The sequence below is a fragment of the Eulemur rufifrons genome, chromosome 2 (assembly GCF_041146395.1).
Source record: "Eulemur rufifrons isolate Redbay chromosome 2, OSU_ERuf_1, whole genome shotgun sequence".
Lineage (NCBI taxonomy): Eukaryota > Metazoa > Chordata > Mammalia > Primates > Lemuridae > Eulemur > Eulemur rufifrons.
The window spans coordinates 32,110,481-32,125,315 of NC_090984.1; the positions used below are offsets into that span (position 1 = coordinate 32,110,481).

At 37.5% G+C, this 14,835-nt stretch overlaps 1 protein-coding gene across 1 annotated transcript; it reads left to right on the forward strand.

Moving 5' to 3' along the window:
• The first annotated feature begins 2,269 nt into the window (after positions 1 to 2,269).
• On the forward strand, positions 2,270 to 5,480 carry RPS27L (ribosomal protein S27 like). Its single transcript, XM_069459204.1, has 4 exons — positions 2,270 to 2,397; positions 3,223 to 3,331; positions 3,995 to 4,105; positions 5,292 to 5,480. The coding sequence occupies exons 1-4, from the start codon at positions 2,392 to 2,394 to the stop codon at positions 5,318 to 5,320; spliced, it is 255 nt and encodes an 84-aa protein (XP_069315305.1). The 5' UTR covers positions 2,270 to 2,391; the 3' UTR covers positions 5,321 to 5,480.
• The last annotated feature ends 9,355 nt before the right edge of the window (positions 5,481 to 14,835 follow it).

Sequence of the window (14,835 nt, forward strand, 5' to 3'; positions counted from 1 at the left end):
ATAGGGCACATTTTGTTGATCCTAAGATGACCAAAGCCTGTCTAAGCACAGCAGCAAAAAGAAAGCAACAGATTTGAAATATGTATGTGTATGCAAGTGAATTCTCATATTAAAAAATTCTGCATGATTAAAAAAATCATCAAAAATGAAATTAATAAGAAACAAGTTGGGAATAATATTTGTAATATATATGATTAACGGTTAATATCCTTAATATAGGAGGATAAAGAAGAAATAGATGACCATCCCAATAGAAAAGTGCTAATGGCCAATAAACATATGAAAAATATTAATTAAAACAACAGTAAAATATGACAAAATACTACTTCAAAATAATGGTTCTTCTGGATTAAATGAGAGAGGAAAAACACAATATCCAGTATTTTAAAGAGTCTAAAGAAAGAGGCATTCTTATACATTTACACCAGGAATGGAAATTGGTTTCACTTTTCTGGAGCATAATTTGGCAATTTATACCTTAAAATGTGCATAACTTTTGATTCAGCAATCCTCTTCTACTAATTGATCCTAAGGAAACAATCAAAAATGTACCCAAAAATTTATGTACAAGAATGTTTATTGTGGTGTTAATAGTGAAAAATCAGGAGGAGTACTGAATTAAGATTTGTGTGGTGGGTACATGGGCTTCACTACTGTATTAGTTTTCTATTGTTGCTATAACAAATTACCATAAAATTAATGGCTTGCAACAACACAAATTTATTATCTTACAGCTCTGTATTTCAGAAGTCTTACCCAGGTCTCACCGGGCTACAGCTGAGGTGTTGGCAGGACTGTGTTCCTTTCTGGAGGCTCCAGGGCAGAGTCGATTTCCTTGCCTTTTCCAGCTTCGGGAGCTGCCCACACTCCTCGGCTCATGGTCTCTCCTTCTACCTTCAAAGCCAGCAACATGGCATCTCTCAGTCCCTTCTTCCATCATCACATCTCCTTCTCTCTTCTGTCTTCCTCTTCCACTTTTAAAGACCCTTGTAATTACATTGAGTCTACCAAGATAATCCAGGATAATCTTCCTAGATTTCACTTGCCAAGTAACTACAGGTCCTAGGGATTAGGTCATTGATGTCTTTAGGGGCCATTATTCTGCCTATACAATTGTAGTATCCTATATCCCTATCTGCATGAAAATAATATTTATCAATCTTATTATTATAAATATCAAATATTTAAAAACCCAAACCTAATGTCCAATTTAGTATATGGTTAAAATGAGGATATATAGTCATAGGATAAATGCTGTGTGCCCATTAGCTATCATAATGTAGAAAAATACATAGTAACATGGAGTGATGCTCATTAATTATATAGTAAGTGAGAGGGGGAAAAAAAATCAAGTCTAAAAAAGATCATGTAAAAGATGATCCCAGTGACATAAAACCAACCCCCAAAATAAACCTACATGCAAGTGAGTCAAAAATGTTTAGAAGGACATAGGTCAAAAGCTAGCAATGTTTATCTCTGGATAGTAATTTAAATTTTCTTCTATCTTTCTGCATTTTCCTAGATGTATATTATACATGTATTGTTTTTGCAAAGAGAAATAAAAGGTGATTAAGAACATCTAGTAAGTACAATTTCCTGGTCAAGGGTCTCCCTGCTTTCTCAGCTTTCGGTCACACGTGCTCACATCGGTCCTTCAAGTTTGTCCTTATCAAAATATTTCACGTCTAGCTATCGGTGGCATCGCCACTTTTTCAGGCCCATTTGTTGACTCTGGAAAGTACAGGCAGGGCAGGAAGGGGCCTCTGGCTGAGCTAAGCACAGCAGCGAACCGGTGCTCTTTAAACGTTTTTTCAGAACAAAGCCAACCTCACCACGCAGAGAACTTCGAAACCTGCACCTTGGAAGGGGGATCTACAAGAATGTGAGCCTCTTTCATAACCTCGCTGGCACATATTAATGGTTAATAACATTGTATTTTTTAATACACAAAAGAACAGAGAATAGTCGCATCGTCCCGTGTGCCCATCCGCACAGCGAACCGAGAGCGGGCTGGGTGGCCGGGGCCGTGGGGTGAGCGGCCCGCCTGGTTCCAGGAAGGCGGGCAGGGAAGGCCCGAGGCGGGTCCCCAGCCCGCCCCACAACCGCCGGAGCCTGGCCCCGGGCGCCGCTGGCCCCAGCGCAACGCCGGCGGCCCTAGCCCGGGAGCCGCAAGGTTCCACCCGCCGACCTTCTCCCCGGACCTCAGACCCCGCTGGAGCGGCCCCACCACCGAGAGGAGCGCCTAGAGCGGACAGGCCCGCCCCGCCTCTCCGCTCCGCTCCTCCCAGCCTCCTCTATCCCGGAAGTTGATGCCGAGCTCCAGATCGCGTGCTGCTCGCCAGGGGTGTCGTCTGAGAGGTCTGGACCAGCTGGGTTCGCGAAAGCATCAAGATGCCTGTGAGTTGTTTGCTTCGGCCTCCGGGTTTGTTTCGGGCTTGTCTGTCAGTCGAGGGGGACAGGGGGCGGATGAGCCCGACGGCTTCCCAGGCCTGTGTAGCTCCCTGCCGAACGTGGCGAGGCAGCTGGGATCGCGCAGCTTCTTCCCGAGTGTGGGCATGTAGGGACTTGCCCGGGCAGCGCGGCGTGGCGGGCCCTGCATGGGCGTGGGCTGCGGTCTGGAGTCGGCGGCTGGGAGGGGAACAGCTCCGTGGGTAACTTCTTCGGTCCTCTTGGTTTTTAGTGGGCGCCCGCGAGGCTGTGCTCTTTGGGGTCCTGCTTGTTTCCTTTTTTAAAAACTGTCTTCGTTGTTGCCTTGTATATTAATTCCATCAAGGACGGTCACGCCTCAGCCGCTCGGAGTTCATGTCAGATCAGATGTTGAACCCTGGGAGCAGAAATCACCCTAGCGTTGGCGTTCTCTGGTCCACTTCAGCAATTTCTAGTCTCAGCGAGTCCAGGGTCCGGGTCACGTTCTTAGTGCAGCGCCACAGTTTTGTTTTTATTGAAGACTGTTATTCAGCTGAGTAAAGGAAGGGGTTAGCCATACCATATGCTTCCTGATCGTCATAAAACCCTTTTATAGGGTCTTGGAGAACGCAAGCATTATAAAAAGTATTGGTGAAAGTTATTAACAGGCTTTAAAAAATAACTTTTTAACATCTGAAGTGTTGCCTCTGCGGGGTAGGACCATTATACCTGTTTTTGCATGTATATTTCACGCATGGTTAAATCTGCCAGCGTTGTGATTTAACTCTAGTGGTAACAATATGCTTTTTTATTCAGTTGGCTAGAGATTTACTACATCCATCCTTGGAAGAGGAAAAGAAAAAACATAAAAAGAAACGGCTAGTTCAAAGTCCAAACTCTTATTTTATGGATGTAAAATGTCCAGGTAAGATTTCAGATATTCTTTTGTAAGGAAAATTTCTGTAGGGATTGCTAACGTGGTGTGTATGTTTAGGCACATTAGGACTCCGTTGAGTGGAAGTGGGAATACAGAATTGGAAATGTCATAAGGGACATGAGTAATAAATGTACTCAAATCGTTTTAGAAACATTGGGGGAGGGTAAGTGAAATGGGCATCCAAAGGGAATATGCTGTTTGACTTACTAAGTCTTTAAGTTGTTCAGATGATGAGTTTTCTACTTCATGACACAATGAAAAGTCTGTTGGTTCTTCAGTCTAAAGCTGTGCTGCCCAATGTGGCCATTAGCCATAAGTGGCACCAAGCACTTGAAATGCGGATAATCAAAATGGAGATGTTCTTTAAGTTTAAAATACACAGTGGATTTTGAAGATGTTAACATGAAAAAAAAAACCATATTAATTACATGTTGAAATAATATTTTGGAAATATTAAGTTCAATAAAATATTAATTTCACCTTTTAAAAAATCTTTTATGTAGCTGCTAGAAAAGTTTATGTTACATATGTGGGGCTTGCTGTTGCACAACACTTAAGTTCTTAATTTTTTACATATTATTGGAAATATGTTGAACAGGTGCTATGTTTTCTTCTGCTTTTCACTTTTAACATTGCCCTCCTCTTTTTTAGGTTGCTACAAGATTACCACAGTTTTCAGCCATGCTCAGACAGTGGTTCTTTGTGTAGGTTGTTCAACAGTGCTGTGCCAGCCTACAGGAGGAAAGGCCAGACTCACAGAAGGTATAGCAATTAGCATTTTCTAACCAGGGATGAGATTTTATGTAAATGTCTCCCATCTTTACTAAAAAGTTTAAAGAAATTTTAAATTCATTATTACCAAAATTATTTTTACCTTTCATTGTGTGCTCTGTCAGTAAAGAGTGCAGTGTTCTATGGATAAATTTATACTCTTAACAACTATTATTTTTTTAGTTTGAAACAGCCAGTTCTTTTGTATTCATTCACTTAGTTTGCTTAACTTGGGATAAATTAAAAATAAATCAGAATGGAAGCAAAAGATTGAGTTCCTATAGTTAGTAGGACATGGGGATTTTTAAAACTATAGAATTTTAAAATTTCTCCTATAAAATTTTGTTTCACGTGACTTAAGACAGTTTTTTTATCATTGCCAGCTAAGCAACAGATGACCAAGGTATAAATTAAAATGACAGAGGTTTTATTTTTATGAGCAACTACCTAATGATTAATATACAAATCAAATTTTAATTTCTCTTTCACTTTAGTGCAATAAGAAAAAAAAATTATACAGTTTGCCACAGTGATACTGTGGATTTACAATTCCATAATGATATTTGAAATTTGCGTGTAATATTTTGGGGAGCTGTGAATTCCATGTTCTTACTGGAAGAGTTACAAGTGGATTGGTAGCAAAACCAAGATCTATTTGGTGTGACTTGGTGAGATGTAAGAAGTCAGCATATGATATTTAAGACTGGTATTGCTCCTAAAGTGTACTTGTAAGATTTCTGAAACTCTTATGTTATGTCATGATTTGGGAAATTTTTGCCCATATGCTGACAGATGGCTCAAAGGGTACATCTGTACCAGTTTTCCAAATAGATCTGAAAAGAACTCTAATCAAAATTATTTTCTTGGGAGAATTATTCAGAATACTTCATAAAAATTAAGAGTGCATCTACTGACAGCTTGCATAAAACAGTTTTAACCGTTGAATTCAAGCTGGTGGTCTTAAATAGACTTTATAGCATTTGAGAAACAGGAGGGACAGTTATATCAGAATGAACTCAGACATAACATTTATTTTAGCAAATTTCTAGTATAAAAGGATAAATATGTGTATGAATATTTCTAAAATTTTTTTATTTAAAAAATACTTTTTGTCAATAAAATTGTATCAAAGATGGAATGGTCTTCTGCTTAATATACTCTTGTGATTCCTTTCCAGGGTGTTCATTTAGAAGAAAGCAACACTAATGATCTACACAACTTCCTGAATTTGTGTTATCTCACAGAAAGCCTTATCATAAGTTCAGTAATTCTAGTTAATCTACCAAAATAATTACATTTGATTTTGTAAGGTATATAACAGTGATCTACTATTTTGGTGTCAGTTTTTCAATAAAGTTTTGATTCTGGGGAGATCCTTTTTCCTTTGTTCTTTTTAAAGTTATGTGTGAGAATGCCATACATTTATATATACTGTGTGTGTGAATTTGGTTTAAACATTTTTAAAACTAATCAGAATTAGTTTGTGTTTCATTTCAAGATTAGAAACCCTAAATATTTGATTTCCAGTTCTTTTCCACACTGCTATGAAGGAGACTAAATGATTACAAATGTAAGGTCCATTATTGGTTCATTGGAAGTGTAGTTTTGCTGTCATACCTATGGAAACATTTATAGAAGTACATATTTAATGCAGTAACAATCACTGTGAAATGCCTTAGATTTATATAGCGCTACTATCCTACTGTATATTTAGGACAGTAATGCTACCTGCTGGTGTCTTGAGTTATTGGAAGCTCCCTTTTGGGCTAGAAAATTTGAGAGGAGAAATCAGGAGTAATGTGAGTTACCCCCATAAGTCCTGGGTGAGCACAGTAGGTGGTGTTGAATTCTCTGGTCCAGACATGTATGTGCACACTCCTTACTACAGATATGTGTTGAGTGGCTTTGGTGCCTCATCATCGTTTTCACAGTTTATAAAGTGACCCTGGGGAGCTGGGAAGGGGAGTGTATCTTTCCTCTTTCTAGCCACTGTATGACTCCTCATTGGACTAGGAAGATAGTCCAATTTCTATTCTGCTTCCATTTGATTTGTTACCTTAAGGTAGGTACTTAAGAAAGGCATTTCCTATCAACAGGTGTTCCTGCATACACACCCCCAATCTGAGTGACTGATCTTTTCATATTCTGCAGCTTGTATCAGAAATGTTGCCCAAGAACTGAAGTATGATGGGAAGTTTGGGGTATATATAATATGTGGGGAAGCTGATGACTCAGAGGTTCTCAGACTTGGTTAAAGGCATCTTTAGAGTCCTAGTAATTTCTTCACTTTGTCTCTTGGCAAAAAAAAATTTCAGTAGTTAGGTTCTAATAAATTTAGAAAATCATAAGAGCAAAAGTAATGTGATAATTTTTATCTCATTCTTAAATCACTACAGTTACTAATGGAATGTATATGCCATTCGGGCTCTGCACAATTTCTCAAAATTGGGGTCAGATTGGACACCATTGTCCTCAATTCTTACACATTGATTTTTGCATAGTGCTTTTTGTTATTGCAATGGCCCCAAACCTAGCTTCATAAAGACATGGTATTATCAAAGGGAATGCAGTGCCTCTTAATGTTAAAACTGAACTACCAGTTTATATTAATACATGGTGTCCAGAAGATGTCTAGTATCAGTGTTTTTCCTGAGGCACTCCAGGGCACCTCCAGGGCTTGTACAGTTTAGGGACCTTGGTTATAAAGAGAGCCAGTAGGGATCACAGCTTTTTAATAGAAGGAATAAAACCTATAAGAACGAATATAGAGGGCAAGCCCCTGGAAATTCCCCTGGAAATAGTATTAAAAGAAAGTATTGTACTTAAAGAACACATCCAAGGATTAAGTTACAGAGATTCTTGACATTGAGAACTCAAACAGTATATTAAGTTTTACTTCATTTAGACAGTATTACTGGGTTTGAAAAATGGTAAATAGGACACTAAGACTTACCCAAACTTCAGAGTCAGCAATGCACATTATTATTTACTGAATATTATGTTGACCTTTTTAATGTAAAAAATGAAGGAAACCTTATATAAATGGAAAAACAAGTTACATAAAGATAGCTAAAAGTAAAATTAAATTCTTGGCTTCTGACCTGATTAGATGACAGATGGTTTTGTGTCTGGTTGTCCCTGTAAGTCATCTGACAAAGTTTTCTCTCTCTTTTTTTTTTTTGAAATTTAATTCAGATACCGGAAAATCCAACCTTTTATAAAAATATAAAAGTCAGTAGTTTTAAATATATTTCCAAGGTTGTGCAACCATTACCACTATCCCAGACCATTTTCATCACCCCCAAAAGAAACTCCATACACATTATTATTGACTCTTCATTCTTCCCTCCTCCCAATCTACTTTCTGTCCCCATGGATTTGCCTCTTCTGGATATTTCAAATAAATGGAATCATACAATATGTGGTCTTCTGTATCTTTCACTTAGAATAGTGTTTTCAAAGGCTATCCATGCTGTACAGCATGGATCAGTACTTCATTCCTTTTCATGATTGAATACTATTCTGTTGTAAGAATATAGGCCAGGTGCAGTGGCTCACACCTGTAATCACAGCACTTTGGGAGGATCACTTGAGGCCTGGAACTGGAGACCAAAACCAAATTTTTTAAAAATTATCTAGGCATGGTGGTAGTGCACACCTGTAGTTTCAGCTACTTGGGAGGCTGAGGTGGGAGGATTGCTTAAGCCCAGGAGTTCGAGGTTGCAATGAGCTATGATAGATCGAGCTACTGCACTCCAGCGTGGAGTGCAAAAAAAAAAAAAAAAAAAAAAACCACTTTCGGCTACTATGAATAATGCTGATATGAACATTTTGTGTGGACATATATTTTAAATTCTCTTCAGTATATACCAAAGAGTGGAATTGCTAGGTCATAGAGTATTCTATGTTTAACTTTTTGAGGAATTGTCTGTTGTACCATTTTACATTCCTACCAGCAATGCACAAGGGTTTATATTTCTCTACATCCTCTCCAACATTTAGTATTGTCTGTCTTTTTGATCATAGCCATCCTAGAGTATGGTTGCAAAACATACCAAAACTACAAACCTCAGTGTGGATTTGATTTGTATTTCCCTAATGATTAACGATGTTGAGCATCTTTTCATGTGTTTATTGGCCAATTGTATATCTTCTTTGGAGAAATGTCTATTCAGATCCTTTGCCCATTTTTTTAATTGGGTTGTTTATCTTTTTACTGTTGAGTTGTGAAAGTTCTTATATATTCTAGACGGCAGTCCCTTATATATTTACTTGCAAATATTTTCTTCCATGCTATGGATTGTCATTTCACCTTTTGTCCTTTCAAACAGAAACATTTAATTTTTATGAAGTCTAATGTATCTATTTTTTCCTTTGTTGCTTATATTTTTTGTGTCATATCTAAGAAACCATTGCCTAATCCAAGGTCATGAAAATTTATGCCTATGTTTTCTTCTTCTAAGAGTTTTATAGTTTTAGTTCTTAATCCATTTTTAATTAATTTTTGCATATCGTATGAGGCAGGGGTCCAACTTCATTCTCTAATTCTTTTTATTTATTTATTTTTATTTTTTGTAGAGACAGGGTCTCACTATGTTACCCAGGCTGATCTTGAAGTCCTGAGCTCAAGCAATTCTCCCACCTCAGCCTCCCAAGGTGCTGAGACTACAAGCATGAGCCACCACCATGCCTGGCCCTCTAATTCTTTTTAGTGGTGCATAATAGTCCATGGTATGGAAGTACCATAATTTATTCATCATTATCCTATTGATGGGTACTTAGTTTCTATTTTTCCCACTATAATCAATGCTGCCATAAATATATTTAAATATGTCTTTAATAATCATCCTTTTATTTCTGTGGGATGGATTTCTAGAAGTGGGATTACTGCTTGGAAAGGTGTTTTTAATTTTAACAGATGATGCCAGATTGTTTTCTACCAGCAACATATGAAAATATTCTTCCCCTTCTCTGTCCCTTCCATTAGTAAGTGTTAATCTCTAAATTTTTTGCCATTTTGATGGTTGTCAATTATATATCATTGCTACTCTAATTTGTATACCTGATTACCAAGGAGTTTGGGAATGCAAAGAAGCCAGAATAAGCTGTGTTCCTAGAATTCCTTCTCATTTGCTTTTTCTTTAAAAAAGAAATCTCCATATTAGAAGTATGGCTAATAATAGTTGGGATATAGTTTCCTATTGCTGCTGTAACTAGTTATCACAAATTTAGTGGCTTAAAACAGCACACATTTGTAGTTCTGGAGGGCAGAAGTCCAAAATGGATCCCTTTTGTTATGTAAGATAACATATTCTTAGGTGCTAGGGATTATGCTGTGTACATCTTTAGAAAGTCATTATTCTGCCTACCACAGAATACAAAGTTGTAAAGTTCTACCCCATAGATTCTGGAAATCATGTCTTTGTAATTAAAAAATATACACACATATATATTTTAACTAGCTGGAGTGCAGTGGCATGATCATAGCTCACTGTAGCCTCAAAATCCTGGCCTCAAGTGATCCACCTGCTTTGGCTTCCCAAAGTGTTGTACTTTTCAATGGGAAAAACCTTCAGTCTGTCTGGAAGAATTTAAGTTCATTATTACATTTTACAAAGAAAAAAGATAACTTTTATAGAATAATGATCTTACCTTGTACCCTTTTAGGATCCTATAGCTACATTTTCACAACTCTGGGCAGAAAGAATTATATCAAGTCATGGTGTTTGCTATTGATCCACACTTAAATAGCCTTTGAATCTTATTTCAAAGGGGATGCCAGAATAGCAAGTTTTCTGCTTATTTCTAAGCTGCGTATTCTGACTCACTTCCTCCCTGCTGTACCAGGTCTGCTATTATTTTCATGCCTAGCAAAACCTCACCTTAGAAAGAACTTAGGGAGAATAGTCCTGTCAAATTTAGTTAAAAGCCTACATTTTAAGTTTTTCTTATGGAAGCAATTTTAGTCTCAATTATTCTGTAGGAACAGAAATTGGAGCTGCTACTGAACCTAGAGCCCAGCACCCTCAGCTTCAGCCCTATTCAGCGTTTTGTGTCTATGAAGGTCTTCTTAATTTTCTCATTTCATGTTTTATATATCATGCTATATATTTAGAACAGAGGGGGTATGTAAGAGCATGACTCTACTGTATCACCTTTGTCCTGTCTTTGTATCAATTTGAAAGTTGTATAATTTTCTTTATTTGCAGCCAGATATATGAATTAAAATTCCAATATATATTTATTTTGGTTTATTTTATGTGACTTAAAATTTTTTCCCCAAACACTGCATCAATAAAATTCCATGCCACTAAGTGTGAATTTTATTGGATAGGTAAATTTTTAGAGATGCTTTTTTTATGAGAAGGCAGGATAATGATTAAAACAGGCTTTAGAGCCAGATATATGTGGGTTTGAAACAAGTTCTAGATAATGGCTTGTGACCTTGGGAAAAATAAGGATAATATTTTCTACTTAATAGAGTTGTGTTGAATGAAGATAAAATGAGACAACATATAGAAAGTGCTTAGCCCAATGCCTTTCACATAGTAAGTGCACTGTTAATAGTGTGTGTGTGTGTGTGTGTGTGTGTGTGTGTTTAAGAAAAAAAGGCTCATGGTCTATTCAAAATTAAGTTCTTTCACTGAAAAAAAAAAAAAAAAAAGTCCTTTCAAGTTCTAGTTTTTCCCTAAAATTATTTACCCACCTTACTACCATGCTGGAGCATAGTTACATTAACTATTGCTACAAAACAAGCCACCCCCAAATTTAGTGGCATAAAATAATGATTTATTATTTCTCATGATAATATGGGTTGGTTGGTTATTCTGCTAGTCTCACCTAGGTTCACTCATGCAGCTGCCTTTATTTAGCTAGAGGCTCAACTGGATTGGAAGGTGCAAGATGGCTTCGGTCCAAGATGGCTTCAGTCACGTCTGGCAGCTTGTGCTAGCTGTTGGCTGGGGCATCTCAAGTCTCCTCCATGTGGCCTCCCATCTTCCAGTAAGCTAGTCTGGCTTAATTACATAGCAGTCTTGGGATAGTGTTCTCAGAGGGTGAAAGATGGAAGTTGAAAGCCTCTTAAAGCCTAAATGCTAGGGCTTATGCAGTATCATTTCCACCACATTCTATGGGTCAAAAAGCAAGTCACATTGCAAACTGAGATTCAAGGCAGTGGAGAAACAGCCACACCTTTGGATGGAAAGAACAGCAAAATCACATTACAAAGTTGCATGCATAATGGAATGGGGGAAAATTGGGCCATTAAAGAATTTGCTACATTTTGGGAGAACTACAATACTTACTAAGTTTATTTATTCCCTAATCTATGAACATTGCCACAATCAATTCTTAAAGAAATGCTTTATGTTCTATGGTCTGATGAGCACAGATTCTAAGTGGGAAACTTATATTAGAGGAAATCCAAATGGCTGACGAACACAAGAAAATATGCTTAATTTCATTAACAATAGGTAAGTGCAAATAAAAACAATATCAGATACCATTTTCATCCATTGTATAGTCAAAAATCAAAAGTCAGATGTTAAACTGTTGGTATACAAATGAGATAATTAAGCTCAACTATATAAAATTGTCCATATTCAAGTCCTTTGACCTATAAAAACAGCAATTTCATATGGTTCAACCCAAGAAAAATATGTTCCTTACAGCATTGCCTATAATAGTAAAAAACACTCATCAATAAGAGAATGGATAGTGCAATGTGATGTAGTGATAAACATAATATTTTATAAAGTTACAATAAACTGGATTTATATGTATCAAATTGACCAGATCATAAAAACAATGTTCAATTTAAGAGAACAAAGAAAACATGTATACTATGATACTATTTGTATAAATGTAAATAGTACAAATTGATACTATGTGTTAGATATGGATACATTATACTGCTATGAAAGTATTAAACAATGAACTGGGAGGATATACACCAACTACTGATAGCATTTGCTTGCTGGGCAAATGCAGTGGGACTTTGGGTGGTAGTTAAAGGAGTCTTAAGCTTTATCTGTTGTATTTTTTTATTTTTATTTTTATTTATTTATTTATTTATTTTTGAGACAGAGTCTTGCTCTGTTGCCCGGGCTAGAGTGAGTGTCATGGCGTCAGCCTAGCTCACAGCAACCTCAAACTCCTGGGCTCAAGCAATCCTTCTGCCTCAGCCTCCCGAGTAGCTGGGACTACAGACACGCACCACCATGCCCGGCTAATTTTTTCTCTATATATTTTTAGTTGGCCAGCTAATTTCTTTCTATTTTTAATAGAGACGGGGTCTCACCCTTGCTCAGGCTGGTGTTGTATTTATTTTTTAATGAAGAAAATTTGACCAAATGTTAATATTTTAAATTCTAGGTATTGGGAATATGGTTATCTGTCATGTATTTTTCTAGGTGTGGGTTTTTCGGTTGTTGTTGTTTTTAGTTTCACAAAACAAGAGATCAATTTAAAACAAGAAAAGTAAAGCAAATCATTTGTAGCCAATGATCACCTTGACATGTAAATTTCAGAGAAAATAACAAAAACACAACAGACTGTGTCAAATTTTCTTTTCTTCCCCCTAATATTATATTAAGGATCAGCCACAACAGAGACAGCATTTTGGGTGATGTGGGAATTTATCAATACTGTTTCTAACAGTATTAGGTGAGAAAATAATAGAAGTTATCATGCAAAAATATCTAAACAGGAATTCTTAACTGGGGGTCTGTGCCCCCTTGATATTTGCATGTTGGCTCATTTTCCGAGAAGGTTCACAGCTCTTCTCAGAGCTTCAGCAAGAATCCTAAAAAAGATTAAAAACAACTAGTCTGAAGCAAGCGCCTGTTCATAAAATACAGTCATTAAATTCACAGGGCTCTTCACACTTTGTGGATCCTCCTGCACCTGTAGTTCAGCCCTACTGTACTTCTCCCTGGGGCCTAGATAATGTTCTTCCCTCATCCCTCTCTCCCAGTTTAAATGCCACCTCTTCCGGGGCTCCAGGCAGTGGGTCTTTCATTCTGTGGTCTCTGTGCAAAGGTTCAAAAGCCACATTGATATCACATGATTAAATTAAAAGGATGCATCCATCTTTTAATATCAAAACCGTTTTTTAAAATTACCAAGAATTTGATTTTTGCTTTTAGTCATAATTTAACACCTATTTAAAATTTCAAATAACATTCATGAAAGGCATGACACTTTTATGTTTATCAGAGTGCATGGGTTGAAAAATCTGACAAACATGAATATAAGACCTACAGGTCAGGAGAGCCAGAGAGAAATAAGGAGACGAAATGGATCTGTTTTAGAGAGCTGCTCTCTTTATACTTCAACTGAACAGAGATATTCATCTAACTACTTTTATAGATTAAAGTGGAAAGTGAAGAAACAGACTTAGGACTCAGAACTACAGAAAACCCTTCTTTTATTAGAGTGCATAAACGCTTTGATTGCTTTTTGAATTTTCCTGAATTCAGTGGCACACTGGTATTCCCCAGTATACATGACCTATGGCTGTTACAACAAAATTCCCCAAAACGTTAAAACTACAATAAGCCATGTGTGAAGCCAGTCTCCATACCTTTGCATAGTCCTCTGCCACATTGAATCAGGGTGGGTCTCTGTGACTGACAAAATTCGGCGTAAGTGGTGACATATTACTTCCAAGGCAAGATTATAAAAGACATTGTGGCTTTTGCCTGGTTCTCTCTTTAATCACTTGCTTTGAGGGAAGCCAAACAGACCTATGGAGAGGCCCATGTGCTGAGAAACTGAGACCTCTTGCCAAAAGCCGGCAAGTAACAGAGGCCTCTTGCCTATAGCCACATGGGTGAGTGATCTTGGAATCAGATTCTTCAGCCCCAGTCAAGCCTTCAGGTGACCGAAGCCCTGCTGACATCTTGTCTGCAACCTCATGAGAAACCCTGAGCCAGAACCACCCAGCTAAGGCGTTCCCAAACTTCTGAAACACAGGAAATGTGAGATAATAAGTTTTGGGGTAATTTGTTATGCAGCAATAGATAATTAATACACACTATACAAAATGAAAAAGCTCAAGACACAAAAGTCCACATATTGTATGATACCATTTATATGAAATATCCATAATAGGCAAATCCGAAGAGAAAGTAGAGGCTGGAAGGAGGGAGGAATTGGGAGCGAATGCCAACGGGTATAAGGTGGTTTCTTCTCTAGGTGAAAATGTTCTTGAATTGAATAGTAGTAATAGGTGCATAATCTTGTGAATATACTAAAAACCACTGAATTATATACTTTAAAGGGTGAGTTTTATGGCATGTGAACTATAAATTATATCTGCATTATATACTTGTGTGTGTGTATGTGTGTGTGCATACTTGGAACACAGCAGTGGGCGGAAGTTGAGAGGACTTTGAAGAGTGTGTTAATGAAAACCCGAAGAGCCTTGAGTAAACTGTTTAAAAGTATGATGGCCTTTGAGGAGGCTGCAAGCGTGGACTTAGGCAAAGTAAGAAAAATCTAGCCAGGTGTGGTGGCTTATGCCTGCAGTCCCAGCTGCTCAGGAGGCTGAGTGGGGAGGATCGCTTGAGCCCAGGAGTTTGAGGTTGCAGTGAGCTATGATCACATCACTGCACCCCAGCCTGGGCAATAGAATGAGACCCTGTCTCTACCAGAAAAAAAAAAAAAAAAAAAAAGAAAAGAAAAAGGAAAGGAAATTTGATTGGAGATGGGAGGAAAAG

Bases quoted from the DNA above. Each gene is read 5' to 3' on its own strand.
- RPS27L (XM_069459204.1), top strand. The intron at 3,332-3,994 runs GTAAGATTTCAG...CCTCTTTTTTAG, and splicing joins TATGGATGTAAAATGTCCAG to GTTGCTACAAGATTACCACA. The intron at 4,106-5,291 runs GTATAGCAATTA...ATTCCTTTCCAG, and splicing joins AAAGGCCAGACTCACAGAAG to GGTGTTCATTTAGAAGAAAG.